This window comes from Chinchilla lanigera, unplaced genomic scaffold, assembly GCF_000276665.1.
Source record: "Chinchilla lanigera isolate Chin_1 unplaced genomic scaffold, ChiLan1.0 scaffold00112, whole genome shotgun sequence".
In the NCBI taxonomy this organism is placed as follows: Eukaryota; Metazoa; Chordata; class Mammalia; order Rodentia; family Chinchillidae; genus Chinchilla; species Chinchilla lanigera.
Genome location: NW_004955513.1, coordinates 5,154,858 through 5,180,462, shown reverse-complemented (window position 1 = coordinate 5,180,462; position 25,605 = coordinate 5,154,858). Strand labels below are relative to the sequence as shown.

The 25,605-nt window shown below is 62.5% G+C and overlaps 2 protein-coding genes across 10 annotated transcripts; one reads left to right on the top strand and one right to left on the bottom strand.

Moving 5' to 3' along the window:
• Window positions 1-1,832, top strand: Lrrc26 (leucine rich repeat containing 26). Its single transcript, XM_005408584.2, has 2 exons — window positions 1-1,366; window positions 1,436-1,832. The coding sequence occupies exons 1-2, from the start codon at window positions 421-423 to the stop codon at window positions 1,753-1,755; spliced, it is 1,266 nt and encodes a 421-aa protein (XP_005408641.1). The 5' UTR covers window positions 1-420; the 3' UTR covers window positions 1,756-1,832.
• Grin1 (glutamate receptor, ionotropic, N-methyl D-aspartate 1) lies at window positions 1,827-25,599 on the bottom strand. 9 transcript variants are annotated; one of them, XR_264481.2, is made up of 22 exons: window positions 25,307-25,564; window positions 23,335-23,469; window positions 19,943-20,119; window positions 17,887-17,949; window positions 16,996-17,096; window positions 12,443-12,564; window positions 12,195-12,369; window positions 10,778-10,922; window positions 10,597-10,680; window positions 8,800-8,941; window positions 8,593-8,720; window positions 8,182-8,346; window positions 7,990-8,108; window positions 7,778-7,890; window positions 7,560-7,708; window positions 7,294-7,451; window positions 7,010-7,171; window positions 6,580-6,689; window positions 6,351-6,496; window positions 5,039-5,149; window positions 2,905-3,109; window positions 1,827-2,759 (listed from the first exon to the last, which is right to left on the bottom strand). XR_264481.2 is itself a non-coding variant. In XM_005408585.2 (21 exons), the coding sequence occupies exons 1-21, from the start codon at window positions 25,562-25,564 to the stop codon at window positions 2,993-2,995; spliced, it is 2,880 nt and encodes a 959-aa protein (XP_005408642.1). In that variant the 5' UTR covers window positions 25,565-25,599; the 3' UTR covers window positions 1,827-2,992. The 9 variants fall into 9 exon arrangements, 8 of the variants coding, with proteins under 8 accessions (XP_005408642.1, XP_005408643.1, XP_005408644.1 ...); XM_005408585.2 differs by having other exon boundaries at window positions 1,827-3,109; window positions 25,307-25,599; XM_005408586.2 differs by lacking the exon at window positions 2,905-3,109.
• Between the last annotated feature and the right edge of the window lie 6 nt (window positions 25,600-25,605).

Genomic DNA, 25,605 nt, shown 5'->3' with positions numbered 1-25,605 from the left:
CACACCCCAGGCTCACACTTGGCTAGACAGCCTGGCTCCTCCCTGCTGCACCGTCCCAGGAAGCCTTGGTCACCCTGGGCCCCTCACCTGCATTGTCAAACCTCACACAGGACCTGCAGTTGCCAACTCAAGAGATGCACTAGACAGGAGCACCCAGACTGATGTCCCCCTTCCCATTCGCTGTACCCTGCAGGTTTCAGGGAGTAGAAGACACCCACTTTCCCTCTGCACCATCCCCCTCCACTCCAAGGCTTGTGCCCCAGGCTCAGGCTGGTCAGGTACTCCTGCCATTCACCACAGCAGGGGACCAGTACACTCCTGAGGTGGGGTCCCCTCACCTAGTCCAAGTGGAGCTGGACTGGGTATGAGCAGGCCACAGCAGCTTGCACACTGCGGTCCTTGCTGAGGGTGCAGGTGGGCATGGCCCTGCTGCTCAAGCCTCTCAGGGTTCCACTGGCCTCACCCTCACAGAGGAGAAAGAGCCATGGGCCTGGCGCTCTGGGACAGGTGGCTGGCAGTGCTGGGCGTTGGCTTCATGCCTGCCCCCCCCAACCAGCCGTGGGACAGGAACGACAGGTACCAGGCTGGACAGTCAGTGTTTGCGCAGGCACACAGGGACGAGTGTCCTGGATGCCTGGGCTCCGAGGACACACAGGCAGCAAGGAGCCCACCTTGGGTCTCAGCGCTGCCCCTATGCGGGGCCTCTCCTTTTCCTCTTGGCCTCCAACAAAACTGCTCCTGCTGCTGCTACTGTCGCTAAGGCCAGCCTGGGCCCCAGTGCCCACTGGAATCGCGCCCTCGAAGCCCCCTGGCGCCCTGAAATGCCCCGAGGCATGCACCTGCTCGGTGGGTGGCCAGGCCAACTGCTCTGCCCTGGGGCTGCTTTCTGTGCCCGCGGGCCTGAGCCGGCCCGTGCATACGCTGCTGCTTGACCACAATCGCTTGTACACGCTGCCGCCAGTGGCCTTCGAGGGCGCGAGCGCCCTGTACCTCCTGGACCTCCGCAAGAACGGGCTGCGCTCGGTGGACGCCCGGGCCTTCTGGGGCCTGGGTGCCCTGCAGCTCCTCGACCTGAGCGCCAACCAGCTGGAGACGCTGGCGCCCGGCACCTTTGCACCGCTGCGCGCGCTGCGCTCCCTATCGCTGGCCGGAAACCGCCTGGCGCTGCTGGAACCAGCGGCTCTGGGCGCGCTCCCGGGGCTGCGCGCGCTCAGCCTGCAGGATAACGCGCTGTCGGCGCTCGAGCCCGGCCTGTTCGCCCACCTGCCCGCCCTCGATGCGCTGGGCCTGCGCGGCAACCCGTGGGTCTGCGGCTGCGCCCTGCGCCCGCTCTGCGTCTGGCTGCGGTTGCACCCGCGTGCACCAGGTGAGCGGCGCCCGACTGGGATGGCCGAGCGGGGCGGTTGGGACCTGACGAACGCCCCCGCTTCCACAGAGGCCGAGACCCTGCTCTGCATGTCACCCGGGCGCCTGACGCTCACCCCGCTGACCGCCTTCCCCGACGACGCCTTCCGACACTGCGCAAAGCACCTCGCCGCGCGGGACCTGGCGGTGATCTACGCCCTCGGGCCGCTCTCCTTCCTCGCCAGCCTGGCCACCTGCCTAGCGTTGGGCTCCGCGATCACCGCCTGCCGCGCGCGCCGCCGTCGCCGCCACCACCCGGCGGCCCGCCGCCCGCCGAGACCTCCGGACCTCGCCGGACCCGCCGCTGTCTCAGAGCCGGAGAGCGAGGCCGCCCCACCAGCACAAGCCTGAGCGTGCCCCGACCACCCCCACCCCGGCCCCGCCCTCCCTTTACGCTCTGCTGGCAAAACAAGGACACGGACTGAAAATGTCGTGACATTCCTTTAGGCATGACCACTGCACACGGGGCGGGGGGCGGGGCGTGCCGGGCCGGAAGGCGCAGAGCACGGCTGCGCACAGGACGCACGGGGAAGGCACGCGCTCGGGCACGGAGGGTTGGGCCTGCACCAGGCGGCGCGGGGGATGACACACCCGAGGCTGGGGGGAGGGCGGCGCGGTGGCGCTCCTCTGCGCCCAAGGTGCGGGGCAGGGTTGAGACAGTCCAGAGCTGGCGTCTAGAGAAGCCCGAGGGTAGCTGCAGGCGAAGGAAAGGCTCCGCCCACTCGGAGTCTGAAGGAGGCGCAGGCACGGGGACCCTGAGCACCCCAGGAGGTGCTGCCAGCTGGGGGAGTAAGGGGCAGCTGTGGGGACTGGCAGGACCAGCCCAGCAGACGGGGTTCGGGGGAGAAGAGGCACGGGGGCGGGGGTGCAGCAAGAAAAGGAGAGGATGGAGCTCAGGCTGCAGCCAGCAGGTGCTAGAGGAAGGGGCCCTGCCAGCTGGCGCCATGTGCCCCACCGCGGCTCAGCATGGTGGCCGGATGGGGCTGCCAGCTCTGTTCCGAGCCCCTCTGCCCAGGGCCACTGCTCAGAGACCCCAGGGCCCTGCCTCTGCCGGAGCGCCCTGTGGCCCTGCCCAGCCGGCTCGGCTCTGGCCCGTCCTCAGCCGCTCCGGTCCGCACCTTGGTCCAGCAGGGGCCGCCTGCCAGGCAGCAGGGCAGGCGCGCGGACAGGAGGCCCAGGGTGGGCAGTCTCTGGGGCGGGTGGGTTTCCCTCAGGCCTTCCCGAGCAGCAGGACTCATCAGTGTCCTTGGCCGGGCTAACTGGGCAGGTGGGCGCCTCCGGGGGCCTCACACCACGGTGCTGACCGAGGGATCTGAGAGGTTGAGCGGGCCCGAGATATCAGTGGGATGGTACTGCTGCAAAATAGAAATCACAGACAAGGTGGCCCGTTAGCCCGACGCCGGGGGCACGTGCGGGGCCAGGACAGGGGGACCGGCCGGCCGGCCGACCGGCGGGCGGGCAGGCGCAGCCTGGGGGAGGCTGGGGGCGCTCCTCCCTGACCCCGTCGGGCTCTGCGTGGGCCGGGCGCTGTCCCGGGCGTCTGTCTGTCTGCGGGGGTGGGGGCAGAGGAGGGCGGCGGGCGGGCGTCTCAGCCCTCCCTATGACGCGAACACAGCTGCAGCGGGCCCTCCTCCCTCTCAACAGCGCGTCGCGGCAGCACTGTGTCTTTTTGGTTTTGCAAAGCGCCGCGTCCACCCCCGGTGCTCTATAAATAAGAACCAACAATCAATACCCGCTGGCCCCGCTGGCTGCCAGGGATCCCAGCCCTGAGTGCCCAGTGCCGCCCTGGCCCGGACCAGCCACAGGACAGGGGCAGAGGATCTCAGCAGCGGGACCAACCCCACCCCACCCAAAAGAGCCCCCCCTCCCCAGGCCTCCCTCTGAGCAGGTGCCCAGCTCCACAGCAGGGCAGGAGCTGGGCTGCCCTCCCCCACCCAGAGCCCAGTAGCAGAGCGCCCCGCAGTCAGCCCTACAGGGTGAGGACCTGCCCCAGGTGCCACCTGGCTCTAGAGGGTTCCCCTGGGAGCATGTCCCCAGAAGGACACCCTGAGCTGCACCTGGGCCAGCTGCAGGCAGGACTCAGACCTCGGGGCCACCTACTGTAAGTGGCCCACCACTGCACAACTTGTGTGACCCCCAGATACCCCCCCCCCAAGTGCTGCTTCTCCTGTCTGCCAGGAGACATCCTCCTCCCCTGGCTGACCAACCCACAGCCCTGGTGGCCCTGCTCTCTTTCCCCCTGCCCTGTGCCTCCTGGTGGGACCCCAGGCTCAGGCCGATTGGGCCGGTCCTGGGGACTGTGATGCCACCAGCTCCTAGGGTCTCCAGCTGCCTTGTTGGCCTTCACTGGCCTCCTCCCAGTGGAGCTGAGGAGTCAGGCATCCCGGGTCCCTCTTAGGGCACCCTGATGGCTTTGCCCTGAGACTCAGATTGCTCCGTGCCAAGTCCTGCCTGTGCCCTGGAGGTCTTCCCTTCTTCCTGTGCATGGAGAACATGGGGGCTGCAAATCACAGTTCCTCCCTAGGGCGTATTCCCCTTTGGGGTGGCTGCCCATGGGCTGGGGACTCCCTGTGGGTGGGACTGCAGGGCGGCTGCCTGGATCCAGGGTTCCTCTAGCAAGGGCAGAGCCCTCTGGGGGCCTTGGGTCTGAGGGTGCTTTCCAGTGCAGTGACAAGCTGCACAAAGCAGGAGATGGAGTCCTGGCTCAGCAGGCAGAAAGCCTGGTTCTGAGTGCCTGTGGAAGTGCTGAGGTCAGAGCTGAGGCATCTGTCTGGGCATCTCCTTCCTGGGCCCCCTCTGGAATCTCAGTATGGCCCTGGGCTCTGCTGGCCTGGGTTCACAGAGTTGCCCCTGCCTGCCTGCCTGCTCTCAGGCCCTCAGGGGCTGCTGCTCACTCCGGCAGGGACCCCTGGTCCCACCCCGTCCCCCATGGATAGCACCCTGTTGCCGGGGGCCACCAGGCCCCAGCCGTCCACCCAGATGGACCCGGCCCCGGCCCCCAGCCCCCGGCCCACACAGAGACCACATGGAAGATGCAACACGCATGGCTCTGGTGAGACAGGTGAGACAGGTGTCCGGGGGGGCGGGGCCAGTGGCCAGACAGACGGACGGGATGGGACATCACAGCCACCCCCTCCAAGGCCATCACAAGGCAGCAGTGAGGGCGGCAGCCCCGCTAGGAGAGGTGAGAGAAACGGGGACATCACAGCAGTGGTGTGGCCTCCTGGTGCGGTGGGGGGGGCAACTGAGACAGGGCTGCTCTGGGCTCCCAGGACTGGGTACGGCCCCGGGAGGTGGTGAGGCTGGCTGACTGACCAACGACATGAGACGGCTTCAAGATGGTGTGTGGGTCACGGCATGGGGGGAGCGGGGAGGGCAGACTAACGTGGAGACACACGGGGTTGGGGGCTGAGGACCAGTGAGGCCGGGAGAGGTGTGGGGTCTGGAGGGCAGCGCTGGCTGGCCTGTGGGCATGGAGAGGGCACGGGCTGACTGGGGCAGGGGGCTGCTTGGGGCAGAGGCACAGATGGCCAGGGTTGGAGGCAGGGACAGGGGTGGGATGGCGAGGGAGAGGGAGACAGACACGGGGCGAGGGAGGAGTTGGAGACGTGGGACTGGGGTGTCTCCCCCTTACCGTGTCTTTGGAGGACCTACGTCTCTTGAAGCTGGAGGCCAGGGTGGAGGTGATAGCCCTAAATGTGGCTTTCTTTTTAGGGTCAGGCTCTGCTCTACCACTCTTTCTATCCTAAAATGAATATGTATAAGTGATTAGATGGCTAAGGATGGCGGCCATACCTGCCCTCGCCTACTCTTTAGGGACCGCTGCCTGGCCTGGCCGGCCACTCCGGCCCTCGCTTCTGCCTGTCTCCCTGTGCCGGGCAGATGGACTGACGGCCAAATTCTTGAGGGCAGCCTCTTCTCCTGCCTGAGGGCTTGGCCTGGCCTTGCTCTTGCTAGGGCTGGGCTGGGGTCCCGGCCAGCTCTCCTCCTGGGAGTCCACCCGGCTCCCAGGCAGCCCAAGGAGGAGGAGCCCCTCAAGGATCAGAGGAGCTGACCCCAAGGGGCACACATCAAGAGTGAGGAAGGGGCCGAGGGCCCAAGGCAGGTGTCAGATGGAAGTGGAGCAATAGACAGAGGCAGCTCCCCGGACCCTGGCCTTGAGTCTGACGGTCAGCGTGGCCCTGTGCCCTCCAGTGGGAGCAGTGGCCAGGTCCCCGAGGGACCTGTGGGCTAAGAGCAAGAGTGGGCGGATGAGGTGTGGGGACCCCAGCAGCCCAGTCCCCCCACAGCCTTCACTGCAGAGCCAGCTTCATCTTGGGACACAGCTCCAGGAAGGCACCAGAGAAAGAAAAGAGAGGAGCGAACAAGAACTTGGAGAGGGCCGCCAGCCCCAGGCCTGACGGGCCACTCCCCCATCCCGTCCCCAAGCCCTGAGGGCTGTGACTGACCCGCGTGCATCCTTGGCCCAACTGGCTGCAAAGCCCCCTGGATGCACCCTGGGGCTCCAGACAGGGGAGGGCGGCTGCCTTTGGACTGAAGTCACAGAGCAAAAGGTCACAGCAGGAAAGGGGTCCCTGGACAGGGTCAGAGGACCAATTGCATTGGGGCTCACATGCTCCACACAGGTGGGCCCCTGCCTTACCCTGCCTGCTCGCCTTCCTATGGGACGGGCGCCGGTGGGCGACTCTGGAGACAGGGGCAGGTGGAGGCTCCAAGCGGGGCGTGTGGCCTCCCTCGGCCTGGCTTGGCAGTGGGTGCCCACCAGCAGGCAGCCCGCCCCAGCGCTGCCCCCATGTCCTGGGAGCACTCACCGCTGCCCCCAGCCATGGTTCCTAGCTCCAGTCCTGCCCACAGGAGCCAGAGCCAGTGCCAAGGCCTGCGGCGCGGGGGGTAGCTGTGGCCAGGCCGGGCCTGGGCGCCAGGCCTCACAGGGTGGCCTGCCCTACCTGCAGGTTCTTCCTCCACACGTTCACTGCTGCGAAGGCCAGCTGCATCTGCTTCCTGCGTGCATCCTTGTGGCGCTTGTAGGCGATCTCAATGAAAATCAGGAAGATGCCAGCCACGATGCCCCCAGCCACCAGCATGAAGACCCCTGTGTGCAGGCCGGAGCCTCAGCTGCTGGCTGAGAAGCCTGGCCAGTCCCAGTGCAGCCCTGGAGGGGAATGGGGGCCCCACCTGCCATGTTCTCGAAGGTGAGGGTCGCAGGGGCGTTGCTGCGTGAGTCACATTCCTGGTACCGAACCCACGTCTTGTCCAGGTCTTCCATGAAGCCATTCTCATGGGACCTGAGGTACAGAGTAGAGGAGCCAGGTGGGTGACACCCCATGAGGGGGCTGTGCCTGGATGGGGTGAGGCCTTCCGTGGGGGGGGCATTCTACGGAGAAAAATGTGTGGATTGGGTAAAGCCTTCAGTGGGCAGGGCACTGTAGGAAGCCATGCTGGGGGCGGAGCCCGGTGGTCCTGGCGCAGAGTGCACAGTGCCTGCCTGGCTGGGGCTGTCTGGGATCCCTTTCTGTGCTGGGCACTGGGAAGAGCATCCCCCTCTAACAGGAGGCTCATGGAGATGGGTGAAGGTGGTGAGGGCGCTGAGGCACGTTGGACTCACTTGAGGATGGACAGGGAGACGTTCTGCTTCCAGGGGCTGTCCTTGCGCATGCCGATGCCAAAGCCAGAGCGGAAGAAGAGCTCGCCTGTGGTCACCAGGTCACACTTCTGCGAGGCCTCGAACTCCAGCACTGCCGAGTCCCAGATGAAGGCATGGAGCTTGCTGCCGGCAGAAGCAGGGTCACGGGGAGCCCCGCTCCCACAGCCTCCCCATAGCCTGCGAGTGCGCACCCCTTGCCCTGCTGCATGGCCCGCCCCACCGGGGCACCCTGGGGCCGGCCTCACTTGTCCCGCACGGCCTGGATGGCCTCGGCCGCACTCTCATAGTTGTGCTTCTCCATGTGCCGGTACATGGTGCTCAGTTCCACCTGCCGCCGGAAGTAGATGTCCACCGAGCTCTGCTTCACGGTTGCGTAGATGAATTTGTCCGAGGGGTTCCTCAGCTGCAGGGCGGGGCAGGGCAGGGCGGGGCTTGAGGCTGCTCCCCCAGGCCCCACCAAGACAGATGGCTCCCTAGCCTCACAATGCCCTCAAGCTGGGCTGGGCCTCACCCGTGGGTCATTGATGCCTGTGATGCGCTCCTCGGGCCGGTCCAACACCAGGAAGGCTGCCAGGTTGGCAGTATAGGAGGCCACAATGATCATGGCGAATCCAGCCCACACCATGCCCAGGATGCGTGCAGAGAAGCTTCGAGGGGCGCCTGTAGGCACAGGTTTGCGTCAGATCCCTGAGCAGAGGTGCAGAGTGGGCAGGCTGGGCATGGCTTTACCTTCCCCGATGCCAGAGTTGAGCAGGACACCCCAGGAGAACCACATGGCAGAAGACAGGGTCAGCGCATCTTCCTCCTCTTCCTCGCTGTTCACTTTGAACCGGCCAAAGGGGCTGCAGGGCGGGAGAGAGGGCGGGAGAGACGGCCTGGCCCACCCCTGCCCAACTCCACACACCCTGTCCCGGTGTGCCCAGCCTCCGTGTGGCGCTCACCTGAAGCGGTCCAGCAGGTACAGCATCACGGCCACCACGTGCACCGACAGCCCCACCAGCAGCCACAGCGTGCTCTGGAACGGCTGCATGAACGAGTCCAGGGTGCTGCGCGGGATCTCCTGCAGGTGGATGGGCGGTCAGCGCTGCCGGGACCCTTCTGGATGCAGCGCCACCCATCGGGCCCCTGCCCACCTTCTTGACCAGAATGGTCAAGCCCTGGTACTTGAAGGGCTTGGAGAATTCGATGTACTGCGCGCGCTCGTTGTTGATGGTCAGTGGCGCCACGATCATGTCCGCCTGCCCGCTGAGCAGCTCGCCCATCATGCCGTTCCACTCCTTCTTGTTGCTGTTGTTCACCTGTGCGGCGGCAGAAGGGCGAGGCTACCGCAGGGTCTGCACCAATAAGCCCTGCGGCATCCTGGTGCCGACCCGGCCCAACTCCCAACTCCCAGGCCCCTTCACTCAGGCCCGCCCCACCCAAGACTCCCGGGGCCAGGCCCTGCCCACTCCGACGGCCCCTCCCACACAAGCCACCGAAGCACAGGCCCCTCCCACCAGGCGCCCGGCAGCCCACTGACGTCCCCGCCCACCGGCCCCACCTACCCGCTCCTGAGTGCCAAACTTGCCGTCCGCAACCAGGTGCACCTCGTAGGTGAAGTTCATGGTCCGCGCCAGCTTGATGAGCAGGTCGATGCAGAAGCCGTAGCAGCACTGAGGCACCGTGTGGCGCGCTGGGGGTGGGGTGAGCGGGTGGGGTCACTAAGAGCTCCTGGCCGCCCCGCCCCCGCCCACGGGCCGCCCCACACTCACGGCTGCCTGGTGATGTGTCATTCGGTCCGGTGCAGATCACCTTCTTGACCGGGTCCCCGTTGACGGTGAACTCCTCCTTACACGTCCCGTCGCTCAGCGTGGGCTTGACGTACACGAAGGGCTCCTGGTGGATCGTCACAATCTGGAGAGAGGGGAACCCGGTTTGGGTCACCAGCCCTTGTCCCAACGCGCTGGCCTCCTCCCGGTGCCAGGCCACTCCAGGTTCCCCCACTCGTCGCCCCTGTCTGGGTCACTGCACACCCCTTCCCAAGCCACCACCATCTGCTGGCTGCTCTGCCCAAACTCCCCCACTACAGCTTAGTGGAGGGACTTTTAAAACACTGTCCCTGCCCCTGGTCGCGTTTCCTCAGGTCCTGCCTTAGACGTCACACCCTCCATCTGAGCAGCCAGTGAGGCTGTCTGGCACGTGCTGGGCACCTCCGACCACTCAGAGAAGGGAAACTCCCCATCTCGGCCACAGTCCATCCTGTGCCCCGCTGAGCCACAAGGACAGAGCAGGTCCAATGAAGAGACCCACAGCACCATCTGTCTCTCCTTCATCTGTTCCCCCCACAACCGCCTCCTTGGCCCTGGGCCTGCCCAAGCCCCACTGGCTCTGGCACATGGCCCTGGTCTGTAGGCCTCAGCTTCTGTCACTCCTGTTCCCCCTGTGATGCCCCTCTCTTCTACACCTGCTTCTCAGCCCAGGCTCCAGCTTTGCCTCTCCTCCCCCCTACCCTCCAGGGCCCACAGCCTGGCATAGGAGGGGACAGCCACAGTGTGGGCAGACCAAGTGGAGCACAGCAGGTGCATGGAACTGGAGGTGGAGGTGGTGCTGGAGCTGACCCAGGGCTGGAGGAGGTGGAGGGCAGAAGGCAGGTGGCCCAGGTGGGATGTGACAGCTGGGGGGCTGTGAAGCGGGGGAGCCGGGAAAGACGCACAGGACCAGCATGGCCTCCGAGGCTGCGTGTTGGCTTTTCTCCCCAGGGAGGGAACACTTTTTAATTGCTTTTTAAAAATTGCTTTTTAAATTTGTTATTACGTTTTACCATTTCCGAAGTAATAGATACTAGTACTTTTTAAAAATCAGTGAGGTCAGAAGCAAAGCTGTCAACAGCCACCCGCACCCCTAGACTAGATGGGGCCTCCCAGCCACCGGTGTTGTGACTGCCACTTTCAGTCTTTCCTGCACAGAGGGCCTGGGTTGCAGGGGTCTGAGAGGCACCCAGAAAACCAACTGTCACCAGGAAGGGCAGGGCTGAGGGAGAGTCAGGTGAGGTCGGAGGACTAGCCACAGGCTGGACAGTGAGCTCATGAAGCAGAAGGGGGACATGGGGATACTTGGAGGAGGGTGGCTGGGTGCCCTGCACTTAAGGTCCTGCCTGTGGTGGTCACAGCAGAGCTTGAAGCATGGGGAAGGACTCAGTGCAGCACCGGGGAGGAAAGGGGACCAAAAGGTGACAAGATGCTGTGAGGGGGTGCTCCCAGAAGCCAGACGTAAGATGGGCCACCCAGAGAAGACAGGTGTGTGGAGAGCCACCCCGCTGCCCCTGTGCCTGGTCAGCTCTTCCCAGATTTCACTGGGGCTGGGCAGAGCTGGGGTGCAGGAGTCTGCTGGAGTGAGGGGCAGCTGCTGCTTCCTCTGTCTGCTGCTTGCATCCCCTGCTGGGCAGAGTGTGGGCCCCACCTCCCCTGGGTCCGTCCTTTGTGTTCATGGACCTCACCATCCCTTTCCGGGCCTGAGGTGGATGGGCACCCAGGGTGGGAATGCCAGGGCTGGTCAGCAGGGTCTCCCACCTTTAGTCTCGTGGACATCTGGTACCCTCGAGGCTTCTCTGTCTCTCCGCCTGGCCAGATGATCTTCCTGTCGTTGGGGATGACCTGGGGGTGGGAGTATGAGATGGAGGGTGGCCACGCAGGGGTCTTGGCCCCAGGACCCTAAGGCCCCAGCCCCCACCCCCTCATGACCCCCACCTACATGAGTGCCATTGTAGATGCCCACTTGCACCAGCTTGCGGTTCTGCAGGTTCATGATGCTGTAGTTGGCAAACTTCCGGTCTCCATCCTCATTAAACTCCACACGGCCAGTCACTCCATCCGCATACTTGGAAGACATCAGCACCCTGGGACGGCATGTGGTTCCGATCCATCAAGGACACTCCCTACACTGGCTCCTGAGAAGCCAGAACCCTTCCTTCCACCTGAGCCCCAAGAAAGGCAAGATGAGCAGATGCCAGCCCCCCACACAAGAGGCATCAGCAAGTCTGCCCATACCAGATGGGCAGCACAGCGAGTGACAGCTGAGTGGCTTCTGGGTGCCAGACTGTGGCGAGGGCTTTCCGAGGGGTAGGTTTCTTGATCCTCAAAGCAACCATCCCGGTTTTACAGAGGAGGTAGAAGCCCAGAGGACACCAGCGCTGTCTGCCAGCAAGTAGGGAAGGCAGGCTGAGCCTGCATCCAGCTGGAACCATTGGGCTGTCCTGCTGGCTGTGTGTGTCTGTCACTGGGACATATCAGTGACCCTGTGTGTGCACCTGTGGTGTGCACACCCATGTATGTACTGTGTATATGTGTGTCATGTGCTGAGTCTGTGTCCCTATGTGCTGCTATGCATGCCCTATGAACACGTGACTTCTCACCCTCCATACACATTTGTGTGTGCACCTGTTGTGGCCACATCTGCTCCCACACAGGTGTCCTGGCTGCTGTTAGTTAGTTCCTGCCTGTGGGTCTCCAGGCCTCAGCCACCTGGCTCACTACAAGCTTGGGTGTGTCCCTGGGCGCCTTGTCCGATCTCCTGGGTCCCTAGAAGCTCCCAGTCCCCACCTGCTGCAGCAAGGGCCTCCTCCCAAGGGCTGCCATGACTGTGGGGAGGGGCACAGCCTCGGGTGGGCTGCAGTGCATGTGGAGGTGGACTTCGGTGTCAGCTGAGGTCCTGGCGTCAGTGTTGGGAGCAAGGGCAGATGCTTATGAGTGAAGACAGAGGTGGTGGTGCTGGGAAGGTCGGGGGAGAGATGGAGGATGAGATAGCAGGGGCGTGGATAGCAGGACCCGCTGGCCACCCTGCAGAGCGTCCCTGCCCACTTCCGGAAGAGCATCCCGCCTAAATTTTGAATGGGGAGGCCACCTGGGTCTAGGACCCTCCCATGTCTTGAAAGAAGCTCCGCCATTCCAACAGGCCTCCCCACCTTGTCCTGCGAGAACTTTCTGAGGTCTTGCGAAAAGCCTCGCCCACTTCCCACACGCCTCCTCCTACTTCCGGAAAGAAGCTCCTACCCCGCCAGCTACAAGACCTCCTCGCCCACTTCGTGCCGCCCCGTAGCCGAGAAGCCCCGCCCAGCCTCGAGACCACGCCCACACGGCCCAGCCCGCTTCCCCGGGGAAGTCCCGCTCACCTCTTGAACAGCGGCCCGGTCTTCCAGATGTTGGTGTTGCCCACGCAGCCGCGGGGCGGGTCGGTGATGTTCTCCTTCTCCAGCAGCTCGTGCACGGCCTGCGCCACCACGCCCACGGCGTCGCTGATGTGCGCCGACTCGTTCTTGCCGTTGATGAGCTGCAGCCCGATGATGCCTGCGCGAGGGGCGCCTCAGCGCGTGCGGCCCCGGCCCGCCCCGGCCCGGCCCGCCCCCGGCCCGGCACTCACCATCTGGCGCGTAGCGCAGCGCGTTCCCCGAGATCTCGCGCTCGCCCACCAGCCACACGTACCCCGAGCCCGTCATGTTCAGCATCGCCGCCGCGCGGTACACGGTGGCGGCATCGTCCTCGCTGTGGGTAGACAGGGGTGACGGGCCAGGACCGAGTCCTCCCCAGCCGCGCCACCCCCGCCCGGCCTCCTCAGCTGTGCGTCCCCGAGCCAGGCCAGGAAACTCTGGAGTCGCAGGGGTCCACGCTGCACCCCACCCGTACGGGGCCAGGAGGTCACACGGAGGTGCGCGAGTTCCCGCTGCGCACCCACCCGCACAGGCCCGGAGTCCCACACGCGGATGAAACCAGACCCCGGAAGCCTCCCTGGCCTCCCTTGCTGGCTGCTGCCCTTGGGGGCGGGCGGGGATGGATACCTGGCACACCCGAGGAGCGGGCTGAACGTCTGTGCTGGGTGGCCCAGAATGGTGAGGGATCACTGCTGATCACTCACTCACCTTGTGCCAGGCAGGGATGGTTCTAAGGCCTTCTTCACAGGGATTGTCTTATTTCCCACACCATCCCTGTGGGATAGACTTTGAACTATCCCTGTGTCAGGAGGGAAACTGAGGCACATACGTGGTGGTGAGTGGCAGAGTCAGGTCTGTGCCTGGCCAGCCTGCCCTAGAGCCCATAACACTGTGACTGCCACAGCCACAGACAAGCAGATGCCCTCAGTCCTCCACGTTCAAATGTGTGAAGGGAGGAGCAGGGACCTCTGGGTTGTCGAGATGCCCATGGGAATGGCCTCCCGGAGCTGCCCTGAGCACCCAGCACACGCTGCCAGGTGGGGGAGGGTCTGCTGTCATTTTGGGGTCTGCAGAGCAGCTGTGCCCCCTGCCAGGGCCAGGGTCACCAGGAGGGCAGAGCTCAGGCTCACCTTGGAGGGACATGGGGCCCTGAGTTCTTGGGTCCTCACAGGTGATTCCTGTGGGCAGTGACACAGGGGACCTGACCCCTGGGGCTGGGCCTCGCTGGCCATGCCAAAGACCCCACCCTGCAGGGCCTGGGTTTGCTCCAGAGAGGCCTGGACCGTGACTGCCACCCAGGGTCTGCTTATCCCGTGCATTGGCCGCAGGCACGTTTAGTCAGGTTACTGCCAGAGTGTTGATCTGATTTTACAGTGGCTGACTCTGGAAACCAAAGTGGTCTTCTCAAGGGCTAGCCAACAAAGAAATGCAAACCCTCAAGATGGGCATGGTGTAGGGTAGATTATGCCTGTAATCTCATCACTCAAGAGGCTGAGGCAGGAGGATTGCTGTGAGTTCAATTCCACCCTGGGCAACTTAGTGAATTCAAGTCCAGCCTGAAATACACAGTGGGGTAGGGAGGAAGCACAGCATTTGCTCTACATGAAGACACTGTTGGTGGGTGTAAGCAGCAAAAACCAGAGGTGCTCCAGGCAACGCCCTGCAGTGACCCTAGAGAGAGCACAGCACATGAACAGCAGGAGTCACCTAGCAGAACCCAACACCACTGGTGTCGGTGCAGCGTGCCCGCTGTTAGCCATGCCCACCTGATGGAGAAGCCCTTCTAACAGGGCTCAGATCCACGTGGGCCACATGGTGGAATGATTCTGACAGTGAGATGGTTGTAGACAAAAGCCTGACCAACTCAAGAAACCTCATCAGACCATTTCCCAGAAGTATCTGATACTGTTAAAGACAATTTCAGAAAAACAAAGTTGGGGCCAGGGATCTAGCTCAGTGGCACAAGCGCCTGCTTGGCAAGTGCAAGGTCCTGAGTTTGATTCCTGGTACAAAAAAAAAAGAAAAACAAAACTGAGGTTTTGGAAATGAATTCTGAGTACTCTATAGAAAACTGGAGAAAAATAATGGAGGTAGGTGTGAGGTTGGTAGGGTTACAGTGTTGTGTCTTGAGATCTATGGACACATGTGAGGTACAACATGTATGCAGTGCATGGTGTGTTATGTGGTGTGTACCTAGGAGTGCATGGCTGGGGGCACGTGCATGTAAATGTATGGGTGTATTTAATGGTGTGTCTCTGTGTGAGAGCTGTGTGCTTCTGTGTATTGTGTGCATGTATGAAGTGTGTACATAGCACATATACATAAGTACAGATGCACGTGGGTATATGTGTGCATGTGTGTCTACAGTGTGTGTCCACATGTATATATGTTGAGTATGGTGTGCACATGTTCTGCGTTATGATGAGTGTGCATGTGAGGTATATATATGAGTGGTGAGATATGGTACATGCCTGTGTGTGCACATGTAGGCATGGATGGTGTGCGTATAATGTGTACTCACATGCAGGCGTGTGTGGTGTGCACATGGTCCACGAGCATGTGTGTGCATCTGCCTGCCACCACAACCTACCCCTCACTGGGCTGACCTGCTTCTTACAGCCATGTCTGGCAAAATTGTCCTTAGCCCTGGGGTCTGTCAACACAAGCCAGGCCCCTCTAAGAGGGGGTTCCCTGTGGCATCAGTGGGTGCCACGGAGACTACAGACATTAAAAAAAAACGGTGCAGAAAGTGTGTGCCCTTTGCCGGGGCCTGGGTTGGCGGGGTCCTGTACATTGTGACCCTCCGACCTGCGCCCCTGCGGCCACCCTGACCACAAATGTACGGTCAGGCAGGCCTAGCCTGATGGGACCTGTCTGCGGCAAAAGCGCCCATCAGCTGAATGCAGCGGGTTCTTTGAGTCACCCTCTCCCAGATGAACGGACCCTCTGCTTGACAGCTAGCCTGTTTGTCCAGCCGATACACTCTTTCACCCCGCCACACCCACTAGGTCTCCCGCAAGCCCTATGGGGAGTAAGGAAGCGTAAACAATCAGAAAACGCTGGGGAAGCCTTCCCTAGACGGCGGGGCAGTCTCTAGGAGGGTGGTTGAGCCTTCCCTGGGCGGGGCCTTCGCTAGGTAGAGCTTCTGGGCGGGGCTTCCGCTAGGCGGAGTTTGTTGTCTTCCTAGGTTGGGGCTTGTGCTGGGCGTAGCCTCCCTTGGAATGGGCAGGACTTCCTCTCGAAGGAGCCTTTCCTGGCTGCGGTCTTCCTTGGGTGGAGCTTCTGTGGGGTGGAGGGGTGCTTTTCCAGGTGTGATTCGTTCCAGGCAGAGCTCTCCCTGAGCGGGGCTTGCTCTGGGTGGGGCTTATGTCTGGGCAGGGCTTGCTCTTGCTGGCTGGAACCTTCCTTGGGCGGGGCTTTGCCTGGGCGGGGCTTTGCCTGGGCGGGGCCTTGCCTGGGCGGGGCTTGCCTTCAGAGGATCTCTGCAGCCCTGCCCCCTGCGAGCACAGTTTTACGTAATCCTTTCTTGTGAAGCCTTGGGCCACCTTCCTAAAGTGCCCACAGTTGGATGGGTTTCAAAGGCACGTGCCCTCAGACTCCGAGATTTGGGTTTGCCACTTAAAAATCCCGGCCAACTGGGAGTGATTAGCGCGGCTTCTGCAGCTGCTGGCGGCGCAAGTGAGGCCATGAGGAGCTCAGTGCCAGTGTCCGGCTTGGTCCCACTGGGTGTAGGGTAGCTGTGAACCCCATCCCTGCCATCTGGATGAAGGAGAATTTGGCTTTCCAGCCTGAGGAGCCCGAAGAGCCCCACTCTGCTCTGAAGACAGAGGGGTTGAGTGGTGGAGGGTTTGTTGACTGAATGTGCAGTCCCCTGTCTGGTGCGGCTACCTCCTTTCTCCCTTCAGGACCTCAGGGCTTGATGCGTGCTTTTCTGGACGTGGTGACTTGCTGTTCACCCAACATGGAGTGCAGCGCAGCTCCTAGGTGGGGTCAGGCTGTGGGGTGGCCCGGGCCTCCCCCGTCTCCTACCCCAGGCTTCCATCCTTTCCCCCTGTCCTTGAGAGCTAGTCTTCCCTTTCCCAGGAAAGCTCTGCCATTGCAGACAGGGAGAATTTTGCTGTGGGCTTTTCCTGACACGGCAAGTGGGGGCCCCGCCCTGAGGGGGAGCCTCCCTCTCACAGGGCCCGAGTGTTTCCCCTGCAGGTGCTCTGCACCTTCAGGAGGTGGGTCTGACCCTCTCCCTCCCTGGGCATTGCCACCTGGGCATGGCAGCACAGCTACATGTCCCTTTGCTGGGGCTCTTCCCCGACCCCAGCCCTTGAGCTGTTTCAGGAGGACTGCAAGTTCAAGGCCAGCCTGGGCAACTTAGCAAGACTCTGTCTCCAGTAAATAAAAAGGGGGCTCAATGGTAGAGCATTTGCCTGGCATGTGTGAGGCTTTGGATTTGATACCTAGTGTGCACACGCACACACACAGAGTGTGCTTCTTTGAGTCATGGGCTTTCTGAGGGCAGGGTCTTCTCCCTGTGCCATCCCAAAGTCCAGCTCAGGTCAGGCAGCCGCATGTGGCCATGGGAGGGGCGGTGGCCAGGGAGGGGTGGGCAGATGGAGGTGTGTGATTGGCCAGGTCTCCAGATATGTGGGGACGGCAAGGAATGCATGCAGCTGTCCCCGGAGAAAGTGTGTAAAGCTCACTTTGTCAGTGGTGCCCAGCCCTGGTTCCAATGGGCTCGTTGCCCACACAGCCCTGGCCCCAGCCCGCTTACCTGGCAGACAGGATGATGACCCGGGCCTCCAGCTCCCGCGCCTCCATCAGCAGGGCTGTCACGTTCTTGGTCCCCGGGTCAAACTGTAGCACCTTCTCGGCCTGCAGTGTGAACAAGAGTGTCAGCAGGTGGCGAGGTCAGGGGACATAGCGCCTCAGTGGCGAGAGTGGGGCCGAAGCCACTAGGAACCCCGAGGCAGCTCAGCTAGGGCTGCCCGGCCTGCACTTGCCACCTGTACTGCCACCTGCTTTCCTGGCTCCTGGCCTGGCCTGGCCCTACTCCTGTCCTGTCTCTGGCCTGCTGGCTCTCCTGCAGTCACTCTGCTCTGTTCTGCTTTCTCTGCATCTCTGCTTCCTTCTCACTCCTGGCCTCATTTTTGCACTGAGCATGCAAGCTGGAGTGGACCAAGACTCAGAAAGAGACGTGCAGCGGACAGGAAGTAGAAAAGAGTTTTGGAATGCAATCGGGAACAGAGATAGGGCCGACTTTTCCAAAACCATGGGAGATTCTCTCAGCTCGGCCCGAGTCCTCAGGCCCCTGCAGGAGCAGCCTGGGCCCTGCCGGGCAGTCAGGCAGTTGGGCTCCCTCCTGGCGTTCCACGAGGAAACCCGGGGGTCCTGCAGATTTGCATGCATTTCCCGGAGAGCAGCTCCTCCTGCGTCTGTGCCTGCCTGGAGGACGCAGGCCAGGGCCGTGGCGGGTGGGCCACGGGCACCCACGCCGCCCAGCCTGCCCGCTCCTGCCTGCCTGCTGCCTGCCTTGACCTGGCTGTCCTCACTGCTCAGCCCTGTGGCTCGGTGCGGCTGGGCCTAATGGCGGCCCCCGAGGCCGAGGCGCCACAGGCCGGGGCTCGCTAGTCGGTGGGTGGCGTGCACGTCCATGCATATATACCTTGGGTCCGCGCTTGTTGTCATAGGACAGTTGGTCGAGGTTTTCATAGTTCCTTTTTTTACTCTGATGAATAATGTGCACAGAGAAAATATGCAGACACAGAAGAAGATTATAAACGGTTGAAAATGACGGCGCTAAAGCAATCACACCACCTCCTCGGCACGTCTGCAGACGGGCACGTACCTGGAGCTCGCAAACACCGAGGCCCGGGGTGGGGTGGGGGCCAGGTGGAGCTGGGGATGGGACACAGAGGCTGACGCCACAGAGGCTCCGGCCACGGAGCTAGACGCCTGGAGACAGTGGCTCAGGAAGAAGGGAGGCCCTGTCCGCGTCCACCCTTTGGGGTCCCGCCTGCCGCCCCCAGCCCATCATGCACCTAGTGTGTGGCCCCTGTAGTGCCCCACCCCCATGTCAGTCCTGAGAGGGTACAGAAGCCCCAGGGCCTGTCCGAATGTCCCCCCTACCCCTACTTCTCTTCCCTCCCACCTCACTGGGGGCAGGGGCATTCTCTTCTCACTAACTGGTCTGCCCACGCCCTCTGGCCCACAAGTGTGCCCAAGTGTGACATGGCAGGACGTGTAGCACGTGGACTTGCTGGGTGATGTGTGTGGGCATCTGCGTCAGTCTGCAGGAGTCTGAGCAGGGAAGGCGGGGAGGGGGAACCCGGGGTCTGAACATGCATGGGAGTGTGTGTGTGTGTGAGAGAGAGAGCTGGTGGGTGCAGTGAGGGTTGTGGGCTCATGGGGGACACACGTGTGTCCAAGCATCTGTACCCTTAGGGCGCCCACACAGGTAGGGTGTCTGGGAGGTGTGGAGTCCCTAGGGAGTGTGTGTAGCAGTGCACAAGCACACGGTGTGCAGGGGTGTGTGACGAGTGTGAGACGAGTGTGAATGTATGTGGGAGTCCATGTGGCTGTGGGTGGGCACAGCAGGGGGGCTCGGCCTGTTGGGCCCTGGGAATGGGGAACCTGTTGCCCTCAAGCTCGTAGCCAGTCCTCCCCCAGACTTGGCAGACCTTCAGGACAGGACCCCCGGGACCCTCTGGGTCTGCCTCTGCCCCCACCGGTGCCCTCTACTCCCTCTGGAGGCCTGTGGCGCCTTGGGGCTCCGGGGAGAGGCTAGGTGTGATGAAGCCAACTCTGACCCCGCAGACGAAACATGCTCCCGCCCCGCCCTCCTCTGGCCCCTGGGGCCCCCCAGCCCGGGTCCCCTCCCTCTCTGCCTGGCTGGGACATGGGGCCTGGTGCCCAGGGCCCTCGGCTGGGTGGAAGTGTCCAGGCCAGCTGCTCCTCGGCGTGGCCATGGGGGTGGGAACGGAAGGGGGCAGGGGTCACTGGGACCCCCAAAAGTCCTGCTCTCATCTCTGGCGGCACCACAGAGTGGGTGCTGGACTGGGCCGGGTGTCAGTGTGTCCAGGACTCAGGGTCCCACGAGGTGTGCCGAGCCCAGCCCTGGGATGGGTGGGAAGAAAGAAGGGGCGGGGCACGGGCATGCGCGCCCGGGGCTAGGAGGTAGGAGGGGAGATGTCCATGGAGGGGCTTTGGCGAGGGCTATGGGCAGCTGTGAGGCAAGGGGCAGCCAAGGAGACAAGCCCTCTGCGACCACAGGCATGGATCCTGGCAGCGAGAGGATAACTCCTCCGGGGAGGCGGCGGGAGCCGGAGGGGGCGTGTCCTGCGCCGCGGTGGGCGGGCTGCCTGGTAGGGGCGTGTCCAGCATCGCGCCGGGGCCGTCAGGGGCGGGGCCTGTACGCGGGGCCGGGCCTGCACGGCGGGGGGCGTGTCTCCCGCGCCCTGGGAGGGGTGCCTGCGGGGGCGGGGCCTGCGCTGCGGGGTGGGGCGGGGTGTTTGCAGAGCTCCAGGTGGTCCGGCCCTGGCCCGGCAGGGACTGACACAAAGGAGATTTCGACTAATGGCAAAAGCGAGTGAAATGAGCCGAGGACAGGCCGGGGCGGGCGCCGCCAGACGCGTGGTGCTGAGCATGCAGGATGGAGAGAGAGTGTCACAACGAGCCACAGACAGGCGGCCCGCGGGCTCAGCGCCCCGTGCCGCGCTCACCTTGGACTCGCGCTCCTCCAGCAGCGTCTCCAGGCGCTTCTGCGCCGCCCGGCCCTCGTGGTCGTCGCTGACCAGCAGGATGATGTGGTTCCAGCTGTACACGCGCATCATCTCGAACCAGACGCTCGATTGGTGGGAGTAGGGCGGCACGGTGCGCAGGAAACTCAGGTGGATGCTCTGTGGGGCGCAGGGGGTGCTAAGGAGGCTGCGGACCCCTACTTCCACTGCCCCCGCCCTGGCTGATCCCCCTACGTCCCCGCATGGTCCGCTCTGAGGAGCGGAGGCCCCAGGGACTTGTCTCTCTAACGGCCCCTGGGTGGACCTCACCACCACCCAAAGCCCACCCTTTCGCTGGACAGTGCGGGCTCAAGACAGTCCAAGACGCCACTGGGTCTTCGTGTGGCTTCACCCCACATGTCAATAACTATTTATTAGGAAGTTGCTATGGTGAATACGAGGGGTCCTCCAAAGACTGTGCGTCAGTGGGTTGGTCCCTTGTGGAGTTCAGGTCTCCACAGGCTGATAGGAGGTGGGACCTAGCTGGAGGACATGGGTGAGGAGGGGTGACCACAAAGCAGCTCTTCCTGTCCCCGGCCCCTTCCTTTCTTCCTGGCTCTTTTCCAGCCCTCTCTATTTCCTGCCTGCCCCAAGATGAGCAGCTTTCCTTCACCACACCCTTCCACCATGAGGTTCCTGCCTTGGGACCAGCTGGCCATGGACTGACCCTTCTACAGCCATGAGCCAAACCACTTGTCCTTCAAGCTATACACGTTAGTGCAGAAGTCTGCCTATGGGACCCAAGTGTCCTATCTCTTCACCGAAGTGCAGAGGCTACCAGTGCCTGCTTGCTTCCTCACTGCTCCGTGGTCACCAGCGAGTGGGAGCTGTTGGGTCTCTTCTGGAGAGCACTAGACCCACACTGATCTTGAGTTCTCTGAGGCCTCCGTTTTTTTTTTTTTTTTTTTTCCTAGTTTCCTCTTGGTGCCTCCATGACGTGCTTCAGGGTGGGCTGCAGGGTGGGCCTTGGATTGGCTGTGATAGGGTCTTGCTGTGCAGGGGCTGGCTGGTTGCTGTGACCCCAGGGCCAGGTGTGACTATGAGGTTTGGTCTCAGGCAGGCATCTGGTGTTGGCCTCTGACCAGTATCTGGGCCCCTCCTGGCCTTCCATTTGCCCCTGGCTGGCTTCCTCCATGAGATCATTTTCCGTTCCTCTGTATGTGAAGACACTGGTGCCCAGGAGGAATCAGGAATTGGCCAGAGGGCCCCAGAATAAGAGCTCTGTGTGTTGGGGTTTTGGGGCAGGGTGCGGTCACCTGGGAGGAGCAGTTTGGGTGCCTGGGCTCCTGGTTTCCAGAGCCTCCCCACCTGGACCCTCCCTTGGGGAGAGAGGGTAGACTCACTCTGTACAGGAGCCTGGGCTCCCTCTCCCCTTGCCAAGGGCACACCCTACCCCATGACCCCTCAGATGTGCCTCAGCTGGGTAGGTCAACTTTGATGACTGCCATTGTTCTGTTTGGATTTTTTCTTTTGTTTTGGAGGCAGGGTCTGACTATGTAGTCAGGCTGGCCATGAACTTCCTTATGTAGCCCAGGCTGGCCTTGAACTCATAGCAACCCTCCTGCCTTAGCCTCCCTCCCAAGTGCTGGGATTACACGTATGTGCTACCATGCCTGGCAGGCTTGGGTTTTTTGAAACAGGGTCTTGCTATGCAGTTCAGGCTCACCTTGAACTCACTATGATGCTGAGGGTGGTCTTTAACTTGTGATGCACCACCATCCCTGGCATCTGAGGGCAGCTTTGTCTTTGCCCAGGGCTGGGAGAGGAGGGGATGCTTGAAGCCCAGACCAGCCCCTGGCTCAGCCCATGCATCCACTGGATTGCACCTGGCAAGTGGCCCCACCTGCCTGCAGGTGGCCTTGAGCAGGCTGTAGCACTCTTCTTGCCCCTTGGTGGCCAGCTGCCGGGTCCTCCTAGAACTGCAGACCCAAGCGCTGTGTGACCTGGAGCAGGTCCCTGTGCCTCTCTGGCTGCAATTTCTGCTCCTGCAGCTGCTGGGAGCCACGAGGGCTCTCCCGGCTGCCGTGCTTGGCCCTCAGTCCCTCAGGCCTGGAGCTCCCATCTGTTGTGAGTCACCTTCTCTGTCCACCTTGGACACCAGTTCTCACCCAGGCCCCCTCTTCCACCCTCAAGCCCCCTTTCTCCAGGCTCCCAGTGCCCCTGCCAAGATCACCTGTTCAGGAAGCCTCCCTGCCCCTCCTTGCCAGCCCAGGCTGGGTCAGCCGGTCGCTGCCCATGCGCCTGTGAGTGCATGTGTGCGGGAGGCCATTGTTGTGAGAAGGTGCTGTGAGGTGAGTGTGTGGTGTGATGCTGTGATTGCACAGGACTTAAGGGTGGGGGCGAATGTGTGTGTGTGAGAGTATGAGTGTGTGTGACTGAGTGCGCATGAGTTTGTGTGCTTGAGTATGAGTATGTGGTGTGCATGAGTGTGTGAGATGTGCGTGGGCATGTGTGTGCATAACTATGGGCAATGCATATCGGGGAATGTGTGTCCATGCGTGTGGGTGATATGTGGGAGCATGTGGGGAGATTGCATTGCATGAGTGTGGGTGGCATGTGGAGGGCGTATGTGTATGAGTGTGACTGGTGTGGAGGGCATGTGTGTACATGCGTGTGGGTGATGTGGAAGGGCATGTACGTGCATATCTGTGGGTGACATGTAGGCATGCATGTCTATGAGTGCTGCACACATAGGGAAAATTATATGGATGTGGTGGGCATGCACATACATGAGTGTGTGTGACATGGGCATGTGTGTACACGAGTGTGGATGATATGTGTGGCATGCATGTGGATGAATGGGTTATGTCGTGGGGCACGTGTGTGCATGAGTGTGGGTAACTGTGGAGGGGCATGAGTGGTTTTTATGTGCAGCATGTGGATACATGAGTGTAGATGGAGTGTGTGTATGAGTGTGCATGATGTGGGGGCATGTATATGCATGCATGGGAGTGGCAGGAGTGGGGCATGGATGTGCACAAGTGTGGGTGATGTGTGGGGCATGTGTACATGAGAGGAGGGCATGTGTGTGGATCATATGTGGGCACATGAGTGTGGGTGATGTGTGTGAGGGCATGCATGTGCATGTGTGTGTGATGTGGAAGGGCAGCATGTTTAAAGTGCTGGTGACATGTGCCAGCAGGATGGTGAGTATGTGGTACGTGTGAGTTTATGAGTGTGTGCACTGTCTAATTCTCCCTTCGGGCAGCCACGTGTTGTCCTGACCCCACGCTTGGTCCTGAACCACCTGGGACACTGGCTGTGGCTGTGAGCCACCCAGGGCCCAACATGGGGACAGGGAGCCAGCTGGGTCTCAGTCTTGTGGTCAGGCTTACCTTGTCGGAGTAGATGGACATGCGGGTGGTCAGGCCCAAGACGGGGATGCGGTAGAAGCCAGCTGTGTAGGAGACTGGGGTGGGTGTGAAGTGGTCATTGGGGGTAGGCGGGTGGCTTACAAGGATGGCGTAGACCTGTGGACACAGGAGACAGGGTCAGCCTGGGGTGAGGCCAGTGGCTCCTTCAGTGCACACACAGCCACAGATACCCACGAGGCCGAGGAACAGGCCTGTCACCATTCTCTGATCAGAAGTCCATTGTGGAGACTGGTCAGGCAGGACACCAGGGCCTGGGGTGGTGCACACTGCCTCTCTCTGCACAGGCCTGCAGGGCCTCAAGGGCTGTGCGCAGTGGGTCGGGAGACCGCAAGGGAAGGTGATTTCTCTGGGGCATGCTAGGGTAGGCTTGGGAGACAGCTGACTCTGTGCCATGCTGACTTGGGCACCAGGACAACCTGTATCCCTCCCTGGGTGGCCAGAGTGGGGTGGGGGATGCCAAGCGTAGGCGCAGGCAGGCAGCCTGAAGGTCTGCGTGGAGCTGGAGGCGAGAAGGTCCCCCAAGGGTCAGAAGCCTGTGGGCCCTTTTTCCAGTGCCCCCAGACGCTGGGCACAAGACAGTGTGAAAAAGGGTGCAGACTGGCTTGGAGTGCTGTCCATGCATCCCCCAGGACCGTGGGCTGAGTTCCCTGGAGACAGAGGCCCCTCTTTCTTCCCAGCCCCTCCCAAGGCCCGTGCTGAGGTTCCTCACATGCCCACGTGGGGGCCATGCCCTCATCCCTGCAGCCACAGGTGCCGCCAGCTCTTGTCCTGGGCCCGGTGGTGGGGTGAGGGCTGTGCTCTGGGACAGCTGCAGTCACAATTTGCTCTGGTGCTGGCTGCTCTGAGAGGCTGCGCCCACAGGCAGGCATGCGCAGCAAGCGCCCAGGACTCCCCGAAGGGCCCTATCTGGACCCCAACTCCCTCCCTCCACGTCCCACTGCCTCCCAGGCTGAACATGTGGCAGAACTTGACCACAGACGCCTTGCCCAGTCAGGTCCCATAGAGCCTGCCTGGAGGTTAGGTGAGAATTTTTTGAGCAGAATTCCGGCATGGCCCTGGATGTGGGGCTGTTTGCGCTGCTCCCCTCAGCTTTCACCTCCATCCTGCACCAAGGATGCCGAAAAGAGCCCCAGGCTAACGTGCACAGTGTTCACAGGGATGTGCTAGGACAGGATGTGTGTGCTGCAGGCACCGTCACGTGTATTTGTGGATGCACAACTGAGTCGGACTGGGCCCAGCAACCTGTCCCTGATGTGCACGTGTGATTGACTTGTGACGCGGAGGTGCACGAGTGTGTGTCAGTGCCTGTGTGGGCGTGCGTGTGACAGCGGCCCTGGCTCTGTCTCCCCTGCGCTCGCAGGGCTGCAGTGCAGGATCCCCAGCTGCACTGGGACTCGGCAGGAGGCCGACGGGCACAGTCTCCCAGCCCCGCCCTCCCCACAGCACGCGCTGCCCCGGCTGCCATGCTGCGCCCTGGCACCCGAGCGCAGTCCCCACTCCCACCCCTACAGAGCACCCGCTTCAGCACTCGCCCCTTCCATCTCAGGCAACCGTGGGTGGTGGGAGGGAGGCAGGCAGGGAGGGAAAGGGAGTCTGGAAGCAGAAACAAAGATGGCCTCAGGCCCCATGCTGTCGGAGCCCACCGTGCCCTCTGCCCTCGTGAGTCCCCAGCCCCGCCGGCCCGGTGGAGCAGCGATGTCAACCAGCATCGGCCAGGGTCTGGAGCCTCAGAGCCCCTTAGGACCAGCCCAGGGGGCCGTGACTGGTCTGGGGCTCAGACAGGACCTGCAGACGCTGGTGTTTGGTTTGCAGTGACCCTGGGCCCCTCCAGGAGGAGCCGATGGGCTTGGGGTGGCCTCTTCATAGCGGAGAGAGGCCGGGAAAGGATGGGATGAAACCGGGGAGTGGGGGGAGGGGCGGGGCGGCCGGGCACCTGGCTGGAGATGAGGTCCTCGCACACCGACAGGGCCATCTGGATGGCGTTGGGCTTGTGCGTGACAGAGGTGGCGTTGAGCTGGATCTTCCAGGAGCCATGCCGCTTGTTGGCCTGGTTCACGGCCTCACGGAACATCTGTTCGTGCTTGCGCGTGCTCAGCACCGCGCCAATGTTGACGATCTTGGGGTCGCAGGCGGCGCGGGCGAAGGAGCAGGAGAAAAGCAGGGCGAGGGTCAGCAGGCGCATGGTGCTCATGGGCTCGGGCCGCGCGGGCCTGGTGGGGGGCGGCGGCGCGC